At 37.1% G+C, this 19942-nt stretch overlaps 1 protein-coding gene across 5 annotated transcripts in view; it reads left to right on the top strand.

The window, feature by feature from the left end:
* Positions 1 to 14808, top strand: part of LOC139951260 (protein Aster-B-like) — a 45694-nt gene extending 30886 nt beyond the window's left edge. For all 5 annotated transcript variants that reach the window (XM_071950053.1, XM_071950052.1, XM_071950051.1 and 2 more), the window contains 9 exons: positions 1346 to 1495; positions 2172 to 2281; positions 3507 to 3652; positions 4027 to 4130; positions 5861 to 6037; positions 8252 to 8324; positions 9313 to 9429; positions 9666 to 9786; positions 10728 to 14808. In XM_071950053.1, the coding sequence (XP_071806154.1) occupies positions 1346 to 1495; positions 2172 to 2281; positions 3507 to 3652; positions 4027 to 4130; positions 5861 to 6037; positions 8252 to 8324; positions 9313 to 9429; positions 9666 to 9786; positions 10728 to 10835 (1106 nt within the window). In that variant the 3' untranslated portion in view covers positions 10836 to 14808. The remainder of the gene's footprint in view (positions 1 to 1345; positions 1496 to 2171; positions 2282 to 3506; positions 3653 to 4026; positions 4131 to 5860; positions 6038 to 8251; positions 8325 to 9312; positions 9430 to 9665; positions 9787 to 10727) is intronic.
* Positions 14809 to 19942: the final 5134 nt, after the last annotated feature.

Raw genomic sequence — 19942 nt, 5'->3', positions numbered from 1 at the left:
AAAGCCAGAGCAGGGCACACAAACGTGCTTAGCACCAAACAATTTTTGCTTAGTAAAAATAAGTTACCAGCCAGACACCCTTCAGTTACCATTGCTGCAACTGGTACCATGTCATTTCAAGTTGCTGAGCAGACTTTCCTGCTGAAAGTGTTCTGATACCTTTTATCAAGGTTTGGCCATGACATGAATCCCGACTCACTGTGCATGAAGACGTAACTAATTTAATTAACTTAGGTAAAAGTTTCAGCGCCATTAATTGTCAAGTTTTTGAGAAAACAAAATGAAAATCACTGAGCAATGTTTTCAGGAGAGTCTCGTCAGATGTACATATGATAAAATAATTTGCATCTCACTGAGATAAAAATCATTTTACTCATTTCTCAAAGTCTACAGCACCCCAACAAGTAATATTTTCAGGGAAGCTTTCTATCAATATTATCTTTAAACCGTGACAAGTTTAAAGACACTGGACACTATTGGTAATTGTCAAAGGCTAGTCTTCACAGTTGGTGTATCTCAACACATGCATTAAAAAATAAAAAAACCTGTAAAAATTTGAGCTCAATTTTTTCGCTGAATTTGCGAGATATTAATGAAAAAAAAACACCATTGTTGCACCATGGTCACACGAAGCTGTGTGCTTTCAGATGTTTGATTTCAAGACTTTATAATTCTAAATTTGAGGTAGTCCAAATCATATTTGTGGAAATTACTTCTTTCTCAAAAACTACGTCACTTCAGAGGGAGCTGTTCTCACAATGTTTTATACTATAAACCTCTTCCCATTACTCGTAATCAAGAAAGGTGTTATGATGATAATTATTTTGAGTAGTTTTTAATTGTGTCCACTGCCTTTGAAGGATCACGTTGCCATGGATTGGTCAAGTTGGTCTTTGAAAAGCGTTTGTAACCATTTGTTATAAAATGTATATAGTTAGAAAGATATTTCAAAAGTAGAATTATGATCCACACAAGTATCACTCGAAATTGCACGGTTTTCCTCTTACCTCGTTCCAAACACGGTCGACCATTTATGGGAGTCAAATTTTTGACTCCCATAAATGGCCGACCGTGTTAGTTCGCAATGTAAAAGGAAAACCACGCAATTTTGAGGCAAATGTGTTTGGATCATTGTATTCTACTTTTTGAAAACATCATTCTAACCATATGCATTTTATAACAAATGGTTACAGAACGCTTTTCAAAGACCAACTCGACCGATCCAAGGCAACGTGTTCCTATATTGTTAATCTGTGGAAATTTTGTTTTGTCTCGTAAAAAATACCCAAACCCTTCACAGCTTAATAAAATTGGGCTCTGATCTGTACTTAAATCTTGATATCAGGAGAGGTGGCGTCGCTGGAGACCAAGCCCCTGAATGCCAAGGAGTACATGAACTCTTACTTCAAGGTAACCGTGGACGACTTCTTCGCTGCTTTGTACTCTCAAGAGCATCCCTTCTACAGGAACTTCCTCATCCACAGAAAACACACAGGTAAGTTATTTCAATTATAATCTTAAGGCATGCAACCCTTCTGCTTGTTTTCCCATTTTTTGTAAAATAGAAATCGGCAGTAAAAAAAAAAAAACCTGCGTAAAAAAAATAGTGCTGCATAAAAAAATCAGCGTTGGATGGTGAAACAAATGCGCTGAAAGAAACATTGCTTACTGAAAAGAAACTGACTCCTTGTAATCTACAGGCATGCAACATGCAACCCTTCTGTGTGCTTTCCCTGTTTCGTGAAATCGAGAAAGAAGTAACTTTCCACAAATTTGATTTCAAGACCTCAGATTTAGAACTTGAGGTCTCGAAATCAACCATCTAAACGCACACAACTTCGTGTGACTAGGGTGTTTTTTTCTTTCATTATTATCTCGCAACTTCGATGACCGATTGAGATAAAATTTTCATAGGTTAGTTATTTTATATGCATTGTTGAGATACTCCAACTGTGAAGGCTAGTCTTTGACAATTACCAGTAGTGTCCAATGTCTTTAAAGCATGAAGGAAACAAACTTCCACGTTTTAACGGGTCCTAATGTTGAAATAAGCGCAAGTCTATACTTTCTCATCCTGTACATTGAAAAGTTCCGACAGTGCTTAAAACTATTATTGAAATTTCAACAAAATTAATAATTTTTTTAAATGTTGCTGATTTTTAAACCAAAAGATATCAATATCGGTGCCTGGCAGAAAGAGGACGAAGACACTGACGTCCGGAAAGTGAGTTATTTGTTACACCTTAACAGCTTTAAGACGGTTGTCGTGGAAGAGCGACAGGTGAGTGCCAATAATGTCTATTGATAACACTAGAGTGCCCTGTCGCTGGAAGGATAAACTGGGCTTTTTTCCAAAAAATTACATTTTTAGAAAAGCAAGTGCAGATATAAAAAAAACCTTGTGAACCATGATATGGTGACAAAAAAATAGGTCTCATATTTCCAAAACGTAGCTTCATATACCGTGCCAGACAAAATAAGGAGTGCTTTGATATGCACCCAGGGTGTGATAAAGCACTATGTAAGAACCTGGTGTCATACTGCGTCCTTGCCAACAAGGGTTGATTTGACTTTTACATTTCCAGCCACCACCAAACCATCTTACATCTACATGTATAGACTGTACAATTCTCGCGCTCACTGGAGCGAGCAAACACCACAAACGAAGAAACGATTTTTTATTAAATCAAATCTTTGCTTTACATTGATCTTTATGCCGAATCTGAACAACAACGCAAAATCATTACAGCTTGTTTAAATTGGTTTTAGTTTTTAAAACAAATATACAATTAATAGGGTTTTAGTTTATGTATAGACAAAAGTAAAACTCTGGGACTAGGATGTTTATTTGATCTTAATTTTTTTGAAACCCCTGTTGTAAATCTACGCCCTAATGTGAAACTACTAAAAGCTGGTTTATGCGCGGACGCACGATAGTCGCGAGGGTGTTAGATTAACGCGTGACGCAGTTTAAAGAGAATTTGTTACAAGTAACATCACCTGAGGTCAAGTTTAAATAGCTGTTTTTCTCTGCTTTTTTGTTGAATTTATTTGTACTTTTATAAATGTTGTTAATTAGTATTGCATCTTCAACAACATATGTAATTTTGATGGTCATAAGGTACGTCAAACTAAAATAATGGCCGAAACAAAATCTCTCCAACGTAAAACTCCATAAAGTTGGGACCACAATGGTGCCGGAAGTTCAATTTCTCGCGAGACTTGCACAGTCTATTATGGGCAGTTGCATCTCCTGAACTCTGAAATTCATTCCCCCCAAAATAGTATAAAAGAAAGCTCCCTTCTAGAACAATTTTAGTCAATTTTGAAGACATATTTTTTGGTGAAATAACTTATATTTTTAATTGTATGCATTTTGTAGTTCCCTTTTTTTCCCTGTAATTGAGTTTTTAACAGTCCTGATTTTTCACTCTTGATGTTCCAAAACTGCTTTGCCACTTCACTGTAATTTTGCGCTATAAAATGTTCATTATTTGTATCCAAAGATTCTGCACAAGAATTGGAGTCGGCCGGGCCACAGCTCCGTCGTCACGATCGAGGTGTGTCAGAAAGGTATCCTATACGCTGATTACTTCTACACTGAAGCCAGGATGGTGATTACCAGGGTGTCGAGTACCAGCTGTCACGTCAGGTAGACACGGCCGTGCATTAATGACTGTCATACATGTATATGGTTGAATATATAATGATAATAGTGGTTTCTTATATCTGGCTCATATCTGTCACACAGTTTTGCTTTAGGCGCTGTAGTACACAGTGTTACCTATGTAAAAGGGACATGGGACTACATTCGAATTATACACCAGGGCAAACCTTTCTCTGTTCAATAAGCGCACTGGGTTCTTTTACATGCGTTACACAACACACAGGACCAACTTTTTAAAGTCCCATCCAAAGGATGCAGCATTAATGGATAAGTGTCACGACTGGGACTCAAACCAAAGGTGCTTAATATTCAGTATATAAAACCGATTATTATGTTGTTATTTTTTGTGTTTTTCCCAGAGTGAATGCACATTTGATCTACAAGAAGTCGGCTTGGGGTATAATCAAAGGATTTATTGAAAAGAACGCAGACAGCGGTGTTAAAGAAAAACATGTAGAACTCGGTAAGTCTTGCTAGTTCCAACGCTGGAATGTGTGAATTTGGATAGGTCAGACACAGGCTGAGTTCACAAGGAGTTTAGATTCACCTTAATAACTGTGTATCGAGGTGAGTGGGTGATTTGGGGGGTACAATACCCAATCCATGAAAACTTCCCACTCTTTGGTACATGTTGCTAAAAATCCAAATGTTTGAACTCTGATAAAACTGGGGGGGGAGGTGGGGTGTACAGTACCCAATCCATAAAAATATCCACTCTATGGTAACTCTACACCCAAATGTACTCACTGTCTAATGCATTTTTACTGTAGTATCTACTGTCTTTATGTCAAGGCATTTTTACTGTTGTATCTACTGTCTTTGTTCCAATGCATTTTTACTGTTGTATCTACCGTCTTTATCTCAATGCATTTTTACTGTTGTATCTACTGTCATTGCATTTTTACTGTGTATCTACTGTCTTTATGTCAATGCATTTTTACTGTAGTAGCTACTGTCTTTATGTCAATGCTATTTTACTGTAGTATCTACTGTCTTTATGTCAATGCATTTTTACTGTTGTATCTACTGTCTTTATGTCGATGCATTTTTACTGTTGTATCTACTGTCTTGATGTCAATGCATTTTTACTGTTGTATCAACTGTCTTTATGTCAATGCATTTTTACTGTTGTATATCTACTGTCAATGCATTTTTACTGTTGTATCAACCGTCTTTATGTCAATGCATTTTTACTGTTGTATCTACTGTCAATGCATTTTTACTGTTGTATCAACTGTCTTTATGTCAATGCATTTTTACTGTTGTATCTTCTGTCTTTATGTCAATGCATTTTTACTGTAGTATCTACTGTCTTGATGTCAATGCATTTTTACTGTTGTATCAACTGTCTTTATGTCAATGCATTTTTACTGTTGTATCTACTGTCAATGCATTTTTACTGTGTATCTACTGTCTTTATGTCAATGCATTTTTACTGTGTATCTACTGTCTTTATGTCAATGCATTTTTACTGTTGTATATCTACTGTCAATGCATTTTTACTGTTGTATCAACTGTCTTTATGTCAATGCATTTTTACTGTTGTATCTACTGTCAATGCATTTTTACTGTGTATGTACTGTCTTTATGTCAATGCATTTTTACTGTAGTATCTACTGTCTTGATGTCAATGCATTTTTACTGTTGTATCAACTGTCTTTATGTCAATGCATTTTTACTGTTGTATCTACTGTCAATGCATTTTTACTGTGTATCTACTGTCTTTATGTCAATGCATTTTTACTGTGTATCTACTGTCTTTATGTCAATGCATTTTTACTGTTGTATATCTACTGTCAATGCATTTTTACTGTTGTATCAACTGTCTTTATGTCAATCCATTTTTACTGTTGTATCTACTGTCAATGCATTTTTACTGTGTATCTACTGTCTTTATGTCAATGCATTTTTACTGTTGTATCTACTGTCTTTATGTCAATGCATTTTTACTGTTTGGGAAGTCCTGTAAGGGTCTAATTGTGATTTAATTTTTGGGGGGATTGTGGTATTTCCTTGCTTTTACCAGTTGGTAGCTTTTTAAACATTGTCTAATTCTTTTGTTATGCACTTGTTTACATTTCAAGGAATGGGCGCAATATAAATCAATAAACATTATTATTATAACAACCCAGGAACGACCATAGTGTCCGGGTGACAGCACTTTACTTATTGCTATCCCGTTTCTCCATCTAGATGCGTATGTTAAGAAACACCTAAGTAATGCTGAGACAAGGACGCCGGTCGCCACGGTAACCAAGAAGACAAAGAAGTCAAGGAAGAGGAAGATCGGAGCAAAGATGGAGGAGCGAGAAGAGCAACTCAGACCACTCAGTAGGATGCCGTCCGTCTCAAACGTCACTCAAAATACAAGTACGTCACAAATTGTTTGATCTTTTTAGTCTGTTCTTGGTTGTAACTGAGTAACTCATCCGACTAAACTCATGGCTTGTTTTGGGCAAACAGGGTTGTGGGAATAGCACCCTCTAGTGTATTAAAGTATTTGGGTACTTTTTGTAACACAAAACACAATGTCCACATTAATTTACATTAAACTTACACCGTTTGAAGATGATAGTAGAAAGCTTCCCTTAAAATATTAGTTGCTGAGGTGCTGTAGTTTTTGAGAAATGAGTAAAACAATGTCATGAAAATTCATTTTTGAAGGCTACAATCATTTTCGTCTCGCGATCACTGAGACGAAAATTATTTTCATGACATTGTTTTACTCATTTCTCAAAAACTACCGCACCTCATCAAGTAATATTTTCAGGGAAGCTTTCTACTGTCATTATCTTCAAACTGTGTAAGTTTATTGTAAATCTGTGGATATGTGTTTTTTGTCCTACAAAAAGTACACAGACCCTTTAAGACAGGCATGCAACTTTTCTTCGGATCAGCTGATTTACCTCTTTTTTGATTTTCAGTTTTACCATTCAAAATTGAAAAATACTTTACAAAATCATTGACATTTTGTCTTTTCCTCTTTTTTGCGGAGTAGTTGTTCCATGCCTGGTTGTACCCTTTAACTGCTGGTGCAATACTGAAATGCTGAGCGGGAGAGAGAAAATCCTACTGTTTCTTATTTGATTTTTTTTTTTCAAGATATGTTTGAATATTAATTTTTGTTTTACCCTTACATCGATAGCACTGTATACTGTGGAAAACAAAATCACAGGCATATGAACCCACGACCTTTGCGATGGGAGACTTTTGGGACGCTTGGTGGCAGCAGACTTACCAGGTAAAATCCATTGTTCTCGGTTATGTGCGCACGCTCAGAACTACATAAAACAATGGAAATGTACCTAGTAAGTCTGCTGCCACCTAGCGCCTTAAAGTCTCCCGTTCCATAGCAATGTCTAGCAGGGTCTTGCCTACTGAGTTAATGCCTGTGAACTTTTTGTTTAAAGGAACACGTTGCCTTGGATCGGTCGAGTCGGTCTATTAAAAGCGTTTTTAACCGTTTTTATAAAATGCATAATGGTTGGAAAGGTGTTTCAAAAGTAGAATACAATGATCCACACAAGTTTGCCTCGAGATTGCGTGGTTTTCTTTTTACTGTGCGAAATAACACGATCGGCCATTTATGGGAGTCAAAAATTTTACTCCCATAAATGGCCGACCGTGTTAGTGGACAAGGTAAAACGAAAACCATGCAATTTTGAGGAATGTTTGTGTGGATCGTTGTATTCTAATTTTACAACATATGCATTTCATACAAACGCTTTTCAAAGACCAACTCGACCAATCCAAAGCAACGTGCTCCTTTAACCACAAGACTCTGGAAATTATACAGGTGCATACGGAAAGGGTCAACAATTTTACTAATCCATTTTTCTAGATAATGACATTCTTTAATAATGTTTAATGGTACACAATTATTTGATTTCTGCAAACCTAAGTTGATTGTACCTCCACCATTTAGAGTTTCAATTCCTACTATTTACACAATGTACATGGTGTGACCACAAACCATTTCTTTGCAATGTTGTATTGTTTTATATTCATGTTTATGTACATTTATCTGCTTTGCCATTTGTTTCATTTTAATATTTTTTGAATTTTCTTGTGCTTTATTACCATTTGTACCCATTATTAACACCCTTCTGAGATTTCTTCATATTTTGTAATATTACAGATGTTTTTTGCTATTTTCTGTGTTCTTTTGATTATATGATTACTTTTAAGGAACAATTTGTTAGGTGCTTTGTACATTGTATGGTACAGGCCCAATATGATTAGAAGGTTGTTGTTAATATTATTATCATCGATATTATTTATTTTTATTTTATTTTATTTTAAATCTTTAGACATACACAATAGTTACAAGTTGTACAGGGGCTGTCAAGGTTAAAACAAAAGTATAAAACTGTCATCAAAAGATGTGTAAAACCAGACCCCTGCCAATGATAAAAATATATTATTATTGTTATTCAGGTCTATGTATTGTATCTCCACCTTGCATATTTTCAAATGCTACTTTTGTCCAATTATTATCACTTCAGGACAATATCATTACTTTAAATTTTAACATAAAATTTATAACATTCATGAAATTTACAGGTTAATTTTCCTCTTTTTCAGACTCACTTTCCAGATATTTGAACTCCCTGATGAGGATGGAGTCTAAGAGCGTTATGCTGCTTATTTGTATATTGTAAGTAAAACGAAATCCAGCTATTTAGGTGTTTTAAAATAACAAAGTAAATTTCAGTTGCATTGTGGATTGTGCAGTGGTTTTCACCAGGAAAGTTATCATTGTCATTTACTTTTGGAGCAGTAATATCAATCTTTGACCTTTATACCCAAGTAGATTATGAGTATATGCCATAGAAATAGAACCGTGCAGTGCGGTTTCTTTGTGAGACCATTTTTATGGACGCGCATACGCCATTTTCGTATATTTTGCCATACAATTTTTCCATACAATGACATCGTCATTGACCAATGAAAACTTGAGAAATGGTCTGTGTGCGCTGACATCTTGTCATCTTGCCATACGCGCTTGTCACACAATGATAATTTTGCCATACACGCGTATTGCGCAGTATTGATACGCCGCGTCCGCAGACGACACAGAGGGTGGTCGAACTCAGCGTTCTCCGGGTTCTATTTCTATGGTATATGCACATTTTAGAAACAGTATTTCAGAGCCTGGTTTTAGTCTGGTGCTGCTTTGAGCAAGTTCTGGTGACTCCTAGACTTGACTAGACCAACTAGAGGAACCAGGACCCATAGAGCACATGCAGATTGACTATATCGATCCAGCACTGGAGCGTGGTCGATATGGTAAATTCCAGACCCACATTACATCTCTGGTCAAGTCTAGTTGCTCACCCGAACTTGCTCCTCGCGTCACCCAACAGTTTCCCATTGTCCTTTTTGTATATTTTTCAGATTTGTCAGATCTTTTTCATAATAACAGTTATTGTTTATTTCTTGGTGTTCCGTGTTTTTATCGTAGGTCTGTTGGGCCTTTGTGCCTTTTATACACATTTATATTTTTAACATATTCATTGTAATAATTATAATTCACATACAATTCGGTGTTTTGCTGTGATGTTTGAATTTTTTTTTTTAACAATCCAACAAACCAATAATTTAAAAAGATTCTTAATACGCAACTTTTGTTTTCTCGTCGGCAGCTTAACATTTCTGTCCATCGTTAACGTGTCCTTATTTCTACAACTGCAATCATTAGAACAGCTAGCTGTTTCGCCGTCTCCAGATTTCACATCTACTCATTTTTCAGAAAAGTTAAAGTAAGTTCCTTCTGGTACATCTGTAATTGTTTCATTTTTAAATTTTCAATGTTTTTATTCCTATGTAGGCCACCTTTCTATGCTTATGTTATTCATGTTAGTATGTATGTGAATATCAATGCTTTTTGAGCTTTTTGTGAAGAGCCTTAGACAATTTTTCGAGCATAGATTAGGCACTATATAAATGTATTGTCAGTGGTTTTTATTCAACGATGTTGTCTTCATCTTTCTGATAGAGATTTTCCTAAATCGAAAGAACAGTGGACGTCATTACTTGAGAAGCAGTTATATTATCATGAACTCGAGATGGAGAGATGGCGGGAAATCGTGGGTTTATGTATCGACCTCATGAAAAAGGTGAGTGGATACTTAAGTTTATTTTGGGGAGACTCTGTAATTGCATCATATTTGGTCAGTCAAATACAGCAACATCATATGTGGAAGTATGCCAATTGTTCAGTTTACCTACAATCACTGATATACTGAGACATTTGTTTGTCAATTTTGGTAAGACATTGTTTGAATCTGAAAATTACAGGCACTGGCTCCCACCAAACAAAAACAACAACTTGCGGAATGCCAACAAAATGTGCCCCCCAAAATGTAGAACTGGTCGTTACAAAAATAGTTGCATTCCATCCCTTGTCCAAGCACTCAACAATAGCTTTTGATTTTTGTTCACTCAGCTGGCTTGCCTTTTGTCCCCAACCCTTCGCCTTGTTCCTTTAAGGTGACTTGCTGTGCATTTTTTTGTTATATCTAATTTGTTACTGGCACTAGCCAGTTTGACCTTTTAATATATAAAAACAGTTTGTAATTCTTAATGGGTTTTTTTTTTTTTTTTTTTTTTTTTTTTTTCGATTTTTTTCATGAATCTCTGTATTTTAAACTCAATTCAGCTTGTAGCTGCAATGTTTGAATGTGTTTTAATAAACCAATAATAATAAAAACATTATGACCCCAGCATCATATCATTCAGGCATCTTAATGCACACAACTTTGTGTGACAAGGGTGTATTTTCTTGCATTACTTCTCGCAACTTCGACACCTGTTGAGTATAAACTTTCACAGGTTTATTTTATGCAGATGATGAGATACACCAAGTGAGAAGACTGGTCTTTGACAATAACCAAAGGTGTCCAGTGTCATAATGAGGGTTTGAGTTAGTCTAAGCTGTCTTTCTCAAAGGCAATTAAGAATTTTTGTTGCTAGAGTTTTGCTTTCTTTGAATTTGTGATATATTTGAATTATTTATTTCTTCGCCAGACTATAATAATATCGTCTCTCTATTCAACAGATGGAGATTACACTACAGGAGCTCCATAATGGCATTAAACCAGTCCGGGTACCAGACCTGGATGCTGAGCTCAATGAAGCTGATGTTCAGAAACCTGGACAGACATAACAGAAAAGTACTTTGTTTGTGAGGGGGTTGGATGAATAGCCCCCTCTTTTGGTGACATTACAGCAAGGTACTGTTGGGTCTGAGTTGGATGAGCCCCCCCTCTTGTGGTGACAATTAGTCAACTCGGATCAGCCCAAATTTTCTATAGACATTATTTGTTTTTATTCCTCATTCTTTTTGAAATTTAAAGAAAAATGTGACCCTTTCAGATTATTGTCAAATACGGTCAGAACAAATCTTTACAAGAATATCTATTAACAATTTAAATATATTATCGGCCTACCTCTTTAAAAAAAAACCAGTAATAACAATTTTTTACATTGATAAATACATATGACAAGAATACATTGTAAGAGGGGATCATTCTTCTCTTCCATATAAAACAATCTTTTTATGTTTAAAAACATAAAATATGGTGTGTAGCCAAAAACTGTTTCGATCCTTATGCTGATAGGCATCTGCGAGTTGGATTTGAATAATGTCTGGTTCAATGACTCGCTTAGTCACAATGAACCGCTTACATTTGAATTCCTCAGACTATAGAGACAGTTGCTATGTCAAATGGTTCGGAGCAAGTTTTTGTATAGCAGCCTCAAGATGAACAAACCCTGGTACCATTGTGCCATACACATTCATTCAGAATCTTGCATGGGTGTTCACGGTCTCGTACGTTACTAAGGCCGTGTCTGAAATGGCGACTTCGGCTACAGCTATGGCTAGATCAGCGCGTCTACCAGTGTTGAAGAATAGGCAGATGCGCGCGATCTCGCCGTAGCTGTAGCCGAAGTAACAATTTTGGACACAGCCTAACTATGCAAAAGCTTGCCCTAATCATGTGACTAAGTAACTATCTCGATAGTCTAAGGAATATTCAAATCTTATTCAACCGAAACAGTTAATGGTTTCGACCGCAAAAGGGGAGAAGTGGTGTACATGTTTGATTCGTGAATGTATAGATATTTAAATAAGAGATTAATATGTTTTATATAATGTGATGGCATTAGAGTGTGCACAAATGCACAGTGCTTGTAAAGCATATGGGCAAAAGTTTTCACAGACATGATATAGATTTACATTTCTGGTTGGACTTATATAATTGTTTGGATAGGAATTGAGCCATTGCATAGTGAGGTATCAATATTTGGTTTGCGGTAACACCATGTGTGTATCTACTTGCCAGCAAGAGTTTATGTTTTAGAGAACTGTCTTTCTATATTTTACTTTCGCGTAGTAGATTTATCGGATGTTCAGGAGACTTCTCAGTTCTGAAAAGAACTGTCCTGCTTTTTAACTACTACCCCGGCGGAAGGTAGAGAAAATTGGCTGGGACTACTACTTTAGCTTTATAGGATGTTAATTAACTGTACTACCGCAAAGTCGGCTCTTAAATTGGTCTTAAATTGGGATTATCCTGTATTAGTGTAATCCTATCTCATTCAGTTAGCTTCTTAAGCCGGCTCAGGTCGACCTACGATTTTCTTGTGCCCGCAACAAACCGACAGCAGCGCGCAGGAAAAAATATGCTCAGGTGTTAACTGAGAGATGGTGTACCTGCGATTGATTCCCAACCGTCGGGATCACGTCATACAAGTTGAAATTGCTCTACTTTTGCGACTGTTAATTTTTTTTTAGCAGCGACTGTTTCAGGTTGTCTTAAAATCATCGCAGTTACGCTCAGGTCGTAAATAATCGCAGTCTGAAAAGTTCCTGATGGTCTTAGCTCAGGCACAGTGTGATCCTGACAAGTCAGTTGCTGAATGTTTTTTTGTTGACGCAAGGTCGACCTGAGGCCAGCTTTATATTGATTTGGAACCGTCTATAAAGTGTTTCTTTATAGGCAACAACAAGCAGAGCTGTCAACTCCCCCTGATTCTGTAGAGAGTTCCCTGAAAACAAACAAATCTTTCAGTCTGCTGATAAGCTCATTCTCTGATTATGGAATTTGTTTTCACCATTATTTGTTTTCCTTTGCAATATATAAACTTAATTTTGTTGTGCAATTAATTTTAGCCATTTTACACCTTAACAGTGACCTTATGTGTGAAAAAAATATTGCAGATAATTTTAAGGGAACAATCTTTTATAAGTTGACAGCAGTTTGCTGCCTTCAAGATTAATATTAGACTACCTTTCTGCTTTGTTTTGAAGTGAAAAACGTTGTGTTTGGCGTGTGTGATTTTCTGCGACGGTTTTTATAAAACCGAGTTCGTGTTTGTCATTATTGTTGATATTATTATTACTTTAATAAAAGGTAATGTTTTTTGTTTGTATCTGTCATTGGGTTCACTCAGTGGGAGACCAAAGTTGTTTTTTTCATTAGAGGAATCTGTCCCCCATGATATGGGAAATTAACAAACACTCATTATTTTTCTGCCTTGCAATTAAATATATCCCAGCAAATAGCATACCATTTGAAGGGGCACTTAGTTGGCTTCAAGGTGAATAATGTACTTTTACCATCGTTTTTTTGTTTGTTTTTTTTTTCTTTTTTTTTTTTTTTTTTTTGGTAACTCCAGTGATCAAGCAGATATAGGTTATCAGCGAAGGGTATTTGTAACAGAATCTCCATGTCTTTTTTTGTTTCTTTCTATTCTTTCTCACTATTGCATTGTTATAATAATAGTGGCTTGTTATATATTGTTATAATCTGTTACTAGCTGACGCGCAAGGCGCTCCATCATTGAAGGCACTGGACACTATTGGTAATTACTTAATATAAGTTATCACACAAGCGCGAGTGGAATACGGAAAAATATAGCGCTTCTGCGTCCCATATCCAACGAGGCCGAAGGGCGAGTTGGATATGGGACGCAGACGCGCTATATTTTCCGTATTTCCACGAGCGCGCGTGTGATAACGTATTTATCTTCAAGCAAACTTGGCGCGTGACATAGAACACACAAGACGCATGGTAGTGATATTAGCCGTGCAAAATAAGTTTTTATCACCACTCCATTCTGCCAATCTGATTGGAGGATTAGCGCGTACTTGAAGATAAAACTAGTTATTAGCATAAAAACTTACTTGGTAACAAGCAATGAATAGCTGTTGATAGTATAACACATTGTTTGAAACGCCTCCCTTGGAAGTGACGTAGTTTTCAAGAAAGAAGTAATTTTCCACGAATTTGATTAATATGAGACCTCAGATTTAGAGTTTGAGGTCTCGAAATCAAGAATCTGAAAGCACACAACTTCGTATGACAAGGGTGTTTTTTTCTCGACAATTACCGATAGTGTCCAGGGGTCGATTTCACAAAGAGTTAGGACTAGTCCTAACTTAGGACTAGTCCTAAGAGATATCAAAAACATACAGCTAGTCCTAAGTTAGGACTACTAACTCGTCCTAACTCAAGATAAGACTAGTCCTAACTCTTTGTGAAACCCACCCCAGTGTCTTTAAGTGCGTTCCTGTAAGGTATCATGTAGCTACGTTTTTAAAACTATTATCGTAGCACCGTGTGATGGTTTACAAGGTGATGTGGCGCAATATGTAGACTTGATGACAAGTCGTTAGGCGCTGCCTATTTGTCTGCCTTTCATGCAACAGTCACAGTGCGATTTTACACATGCAACAGTCGTAGGTAGCTCGACTGACCCACACACACACATACTGGGATCGAGGGTGTGTGCATCGTCCCCGTAGCTACGCCGCGCTGTAACTACACACCGCGTTTAACAATTGCCGTCTTGACTTCAAGACTACGCAATATGCTGCCAATCAAATCAGGGACACCGGTGTCATGGCAAACCCCTTCTCTTGTCGATAAGTGCACCAGGTTTGTTTTACGTGCATTGCACATTACATGTTACCTACGGCTTTAATTCTGCGACTGGAATTATTTTACTACTTTGTATAGTTCAAGGATTTACTTGAAAAATCAGTTGACATAATTTAAAAAATGAATTGTATATTTAATTTTAAAAAAATGCGATATAATGTAAATATTAGATACGCAAGAAGAATTGATACAAAAAATATGATGAAATAAATAATATAATTATCAGAAATGGTATGACTCGTTGTTATTGTTTTTTTGTTACTGTTTCGGAGTCTGAAATATAACTACAGTTCTGTTCAAAGGATGATATTTTACTTTTTAAAGTAACATTTAAAAATGTTTTGAACAAATCTGACATTTTGCACCAATGAATAGCTCCTCGCGTAAGTTTAAAACATGCGCGCTGATGTGTCACTAATTTGGAAAGTTTCAAACTTTGTAGCGAAAAATTCAACCTCAAATCTGGCCATGAATTTTGCGCGCTTTGCGCAATCTTGGTATGCGCTGTGTATCTTTGTATGCGTCTTGAATGCAAGTCCCTAAGTATATTGCGTCTACCAGCAATGGTGTCGCGGCCTCAGCCGTCCGGCGTACTCAGAGCTCCGGGTGACGTCACCGGGCATTTCGGCACGTAGTAATCACGGTCTCAGATCTCTGGCGTGCCAAGCTCCCCGGGGTGACGTAGCATGCTGTCGTTGCGGGCGTGAGTCTCCAGTACTCTGCCATACGATACCTCCCCTACCGCCGCGAATAAATCTTCGAGACCTGTTCTGTTATCGTACGAGTGCTTTTTCGACGGGCAACCCAAAACCCTCTTCTGTTCTGGTTTTCAGAAGAACCTTCTTTGTACCGGAAAGCAGGGCAACAAAAAGCAATAGTTTTCTGGCGGTGGCACATGATTGGGACTTGAGTCAAGTCTACCACCGGGCTAGCTCGGTGGTCCAGTTGGTAACACATCTGTTCTAGAATTGCAACAAACAGATCGTGGATTCGAGTCCCACCCGATTCATATGCCTGTTACTTTTATCACACAAATTTGTGTTAAAGACACTGGACACTATTGGTAATTGTCAAAGACCAGTCTTCTCTCTTGGAGTATCTCAACGTATACATAAAATACCAAACCTGTGAAAATTTGGACCCAATTGGTCGTCGAAGTTGCGAGACAAACGCCCTGGTCACACGAAGTTGTGTGCTTTCAGATGCTTGATTTCGAGACCTCAAATTCTAAACCTGAGGTCTCAAAATCAAATTTGGTGAAAATTACTTCTTTCACGAAAACTACGTCACTTCAGAGGGAGCCGTATTCCACAAGGTTTTATACTATCAACCTCTCCCCATTACTCGTATTAACCAAGTAAGGTTTTATACAAGTAACTACAATAGTGTCCACTGCCTAAAGGGTAGAACCGAATTGAATAATTTTTTAAACTCACACGATGATGACGTAGCCTAATTGATACAGGTGTTTCTTCCACGGGTAATTGGTGTAGTAGGTGAAGGCCGTTTTGTGTCCAAGGATTCACGTTGTCCACAGATGTATCACTCTTACCTCTGTCTAGGAATTTATCGAACTGAATCGGAACAAAACAAAACTGCGTAACACACAAAGTGCAGGCCGCGACACCCTTTATGTAAACAACTTAAATAAAACAATAGAGCCTTTTGTTCCCACGTGTATTATTCTACCTTGGTGAAAATAATTCGATTTAGTTAAATTTTAAAAACTCTATTCACCAACTCGTTTTAATACAAGAGGTTAAACATATCCAAAAAAAATCTAAATAACAAAACTTTTTTTGTTTAAGTGTTCCTGAAAGAGAACGCAGAGGTTACGGTTAGTGGAACACATTAAGTGAATGTGGTCGAAAACTCTAACTCTTTGAACTTGCTGTTTGGACCTTAAGGAAGGGTCACACATAGGGGTCATGTTGGTGAATGAAATTTCAAAATGACTTTGTGTAGTAAAGGATGGCACAAACATTATAACTTCGTGACATGTGGTTCGATCAGGAGATACGAGTTTGTACATGTAGAGCCTCCAGGACGTGAAGATGAAAGTGGCCATGTTATTTCTAGATAAAATTATACATGTGCTTTGAGCTACAAATTATGGCTCAGATGTTATGACTTTATGACATGTGGTTCAGGAATAATAAGTAATACAACAAAATCTTATAAAGCGCATTTCATAATAACCGTCTCAATGCGCTTTACATTTTAGTGCCCTGTTCATTGGCCAAATAACAATATTTAAGACTTTCTCAGCTCCCATGGGAGGATACAACCTGGTACCAATTTCATAGAGCTGCTAAGCACACAAATTTGCGTAGCATGAGATTTTTGCCAAGTTGATGAAAACAGGATTACCAACCAAATTTCCACGTGGTTTTCACCGGATAAGCCAATAACAACTGAATACCAGTATAACATGCAATATGCAAAACATGGAAAATTGGTTGGTAATCATGTTTCTATCTAGGGAGAAATTTCATGCTAAGCAAATTTGTGTGCTTAGCAGCCCTGTGATATTGGGCCTTGTGCAACAACCGTAGCGCACCAAAGGCTTCTGCATACTATGGGTGCATTCGTTTATAGCTTCCCTGGGTCGACCCCGGTGTGTGGTGGGTTTTTGTTTCCAGGACGAACGTGGGTAATTATCTGCACACGTTCGTCCTGGACAAAAAAAAACCGCCCCACTCCGTGATCGACCCGGGGAAGCTAAACGAACGCACCCATACAATATCAACCTTTATAATGGCAAGTACCTAGTTATACCCATGGTGTTAACGGTGAATGTTTTTTTTTTTTTTTTTTTTTTTTTCCATGGGATTGTTCAAGCTTGAAGGAAAGATCAAACTTGCGAAGCAACGTCCAGATGGTAGCTGGAAGTCATCCAAGGACTGTGATATTATTGTATTGTGATGAATCAATACAACAATTCCATATGGCCTTTTGGATATTGATTCGTCTGCTCAGAACTATAATTGGGTCAGTAATAGCAATTTCATAAATTTATCCAGAGGCCCCTCGGTTAAATGAATAAAGCACAAACATGAGTGGGGGGGGGGTTAAAAAGTATGATTTTACTCAGAAAATGAATGTTCCTTTTTGCCAAACAAATTTTTTGTAGACCACTCTTGATCGATGAACCCCGTTAATCAGGAGCTCGCATGCAACAACATGGGTACCAGCCAAAATCGCCCATAAATTGCAAACAATGTCAATGGACAATTTTCTCCAGAAGACGTATCAGAGAATGCTGATCGAAACGTCGGGTTGTAACACCGGTCCCCCTTACCACCCATACTCATTACATTGTGTTACCACAAACCTTACTAGATCCTAATTCCGCCATGCAAATTTTCAAATCATGGAGGTAGTCCTTGCTCAACCTTGCTTATAGGTTGCTCAAAAACAAGGTTGCTCGTACAACTACTCCTCCCCCATGATGAGGCTTCCTATTGGCATCCAAAAGGAGGGTACGGCATCTTGAGAGTTGTCTTGGTTCTTTGATAAGGGTTCTTTGTGTTGTGTAATTTCAGGATACAGACAATAATAATATTTTATTAAAACTACTCAGAAAAGAGCAATTTATCTGTATTTGTCTTTTCTAGGTCATCACAAATTGTATGTACCCACTTGAGGTTACGATTTGAAAAATTTAATAAAAATAGACTTGTGAAGGACCACTTGGGAATACGGCCGACTATAATTGCCAACAATGCGGGACTCCTTCGATAAATGAAAAACCTCTTTGAAAAGGTGTTAATAACTCCAAGCAGTTGTGCGAGTTAAAGGCACGGGACACCTTTACGGAATTACTCAAAATAATTGTTAGCCTAAAAACTTACACGAGCTATAAGCCTTTGTTTTAAGATAATGGTGGACACAATGCTCATAAAGGGTATGTACTTTTTCCTAACAAAAAACACAATGTCCACATATTTACATTAAACTTACACAGTTTGAAGATTATGATTAGAAAGCTTCCCTTGGAATTTTACTTACTGAGGTGCTGTAGTGTTTGAGAAATGAGTAAAAGTAATAATTCTCGTCTCAGTTTTAGCATGTAAAAACGTATTATAACCAGTTATGCTATTATTTTGGTATATCATAACTGGTTAAGGGGATTTTACATGCTAAAATAATTTTGGTCTCATGAGACCAAAACTGGTAATTACTCAAAATAATTATTAGCACAAAACCTTACTTGGTAACGAGTAATGGAGAGAGGTTGATGGTATAAAACATTGTGAGGAACGGCTCCCTCTGAAGTGCCATAGTTTTTCAAGAAAGAAGTAAAATTGTTACAGTTAAAATAATTATTAAAGGCAGTGGGACACTATTGATAATTACTTAAAATAAGTATTGGCATAAAACCTTACTTGGTAACGAGTAATGGGGAGAGGTTGGTGGTATAAAACAATGTGAGAAACGAATCCCTCTAAAGTGCCATAGTTTTTCAAGAAAGAAGTAATTTTCCACGAACTTGATTTCAAGACCTCAAGTTTAGAACTTGAGGTCTCGAAATCAACCATCTAAACGCACACAACTTCGTGTGACAAGGGTGTTTTTTCTTTCATTCATACCTCGCAAGTTCGATGACCGATTGATGTTTAAGGATTCCCTCTCGTGCATTGATCAAGAGCACAGCAACTTGTTAGTTTGGTGCCTTTTAAATATTCTGCAATATTTTAATTATAAAGTATCAGCTGGTTGTGTTAGTGTGTTAGTTCGTGCTTTGGTGATTGCTAGATTGACATATTTATTGTCATTGTATGGGTTTTTTTACTTTGAGGAATGACCGAATAACTACTGCTTTATCTGTTTTGTCACAAGTTGTAGGTCTGTTCCTCTGACATCACTTAGTTCGCATAGAGTCTGTTTTGATATCGTACCTTTATTTATGTTTATGTTCCATTTGTGTTTTTATTTATCTGTGCATGCCTACCAAATGCTTTGGTTTCTGTTATTGTTATTTTGATTATCTGTTGGAATGAAAAGAAACGACTGAAAAGGAAATGAAAATGAAATGTGACTCGCTTCGATTGTAAAAGCTAGAAAGAAACACGCATGCGCGTCTGGTTTTGGCGCGTGACCGTGATCGTTGCAGAGCTGTCGATATCAAAATACAGACTTGTTCCAGGGATGGCTCTGTGTGGAATCTCGAGCCTGAATATGTGACGTCACACTACAAAATATGAAAAGCTTACGTCAAAGCACATTTATCCAATGAAATCTTTGTATCTATGGCCTGTAGTAAGACTATCCTTATCCCTGGATCAGTTTATAGCTGTATGATTGGTTGAGAATTCAACATTCT

The sequence above is a fragment of the Asterias amurensis genome, chromosome 19 (assembly GCF_032118995.1).
Source record: "Asterias amurensis chromosome 19, ASM3211899v1".
Classification (NCBI taxonomy): Eukaryota; Metazoa; Echinodermata; class Asteroidea; order Forcipulatida; family Asteriidae; genus Asterias; species Asterias amurensis.
The sequence above is the reverse complement of the archived record's forward strand: the minus strand, read 5'-3'. Positions and strand labels throughout refer to the sequence as shown.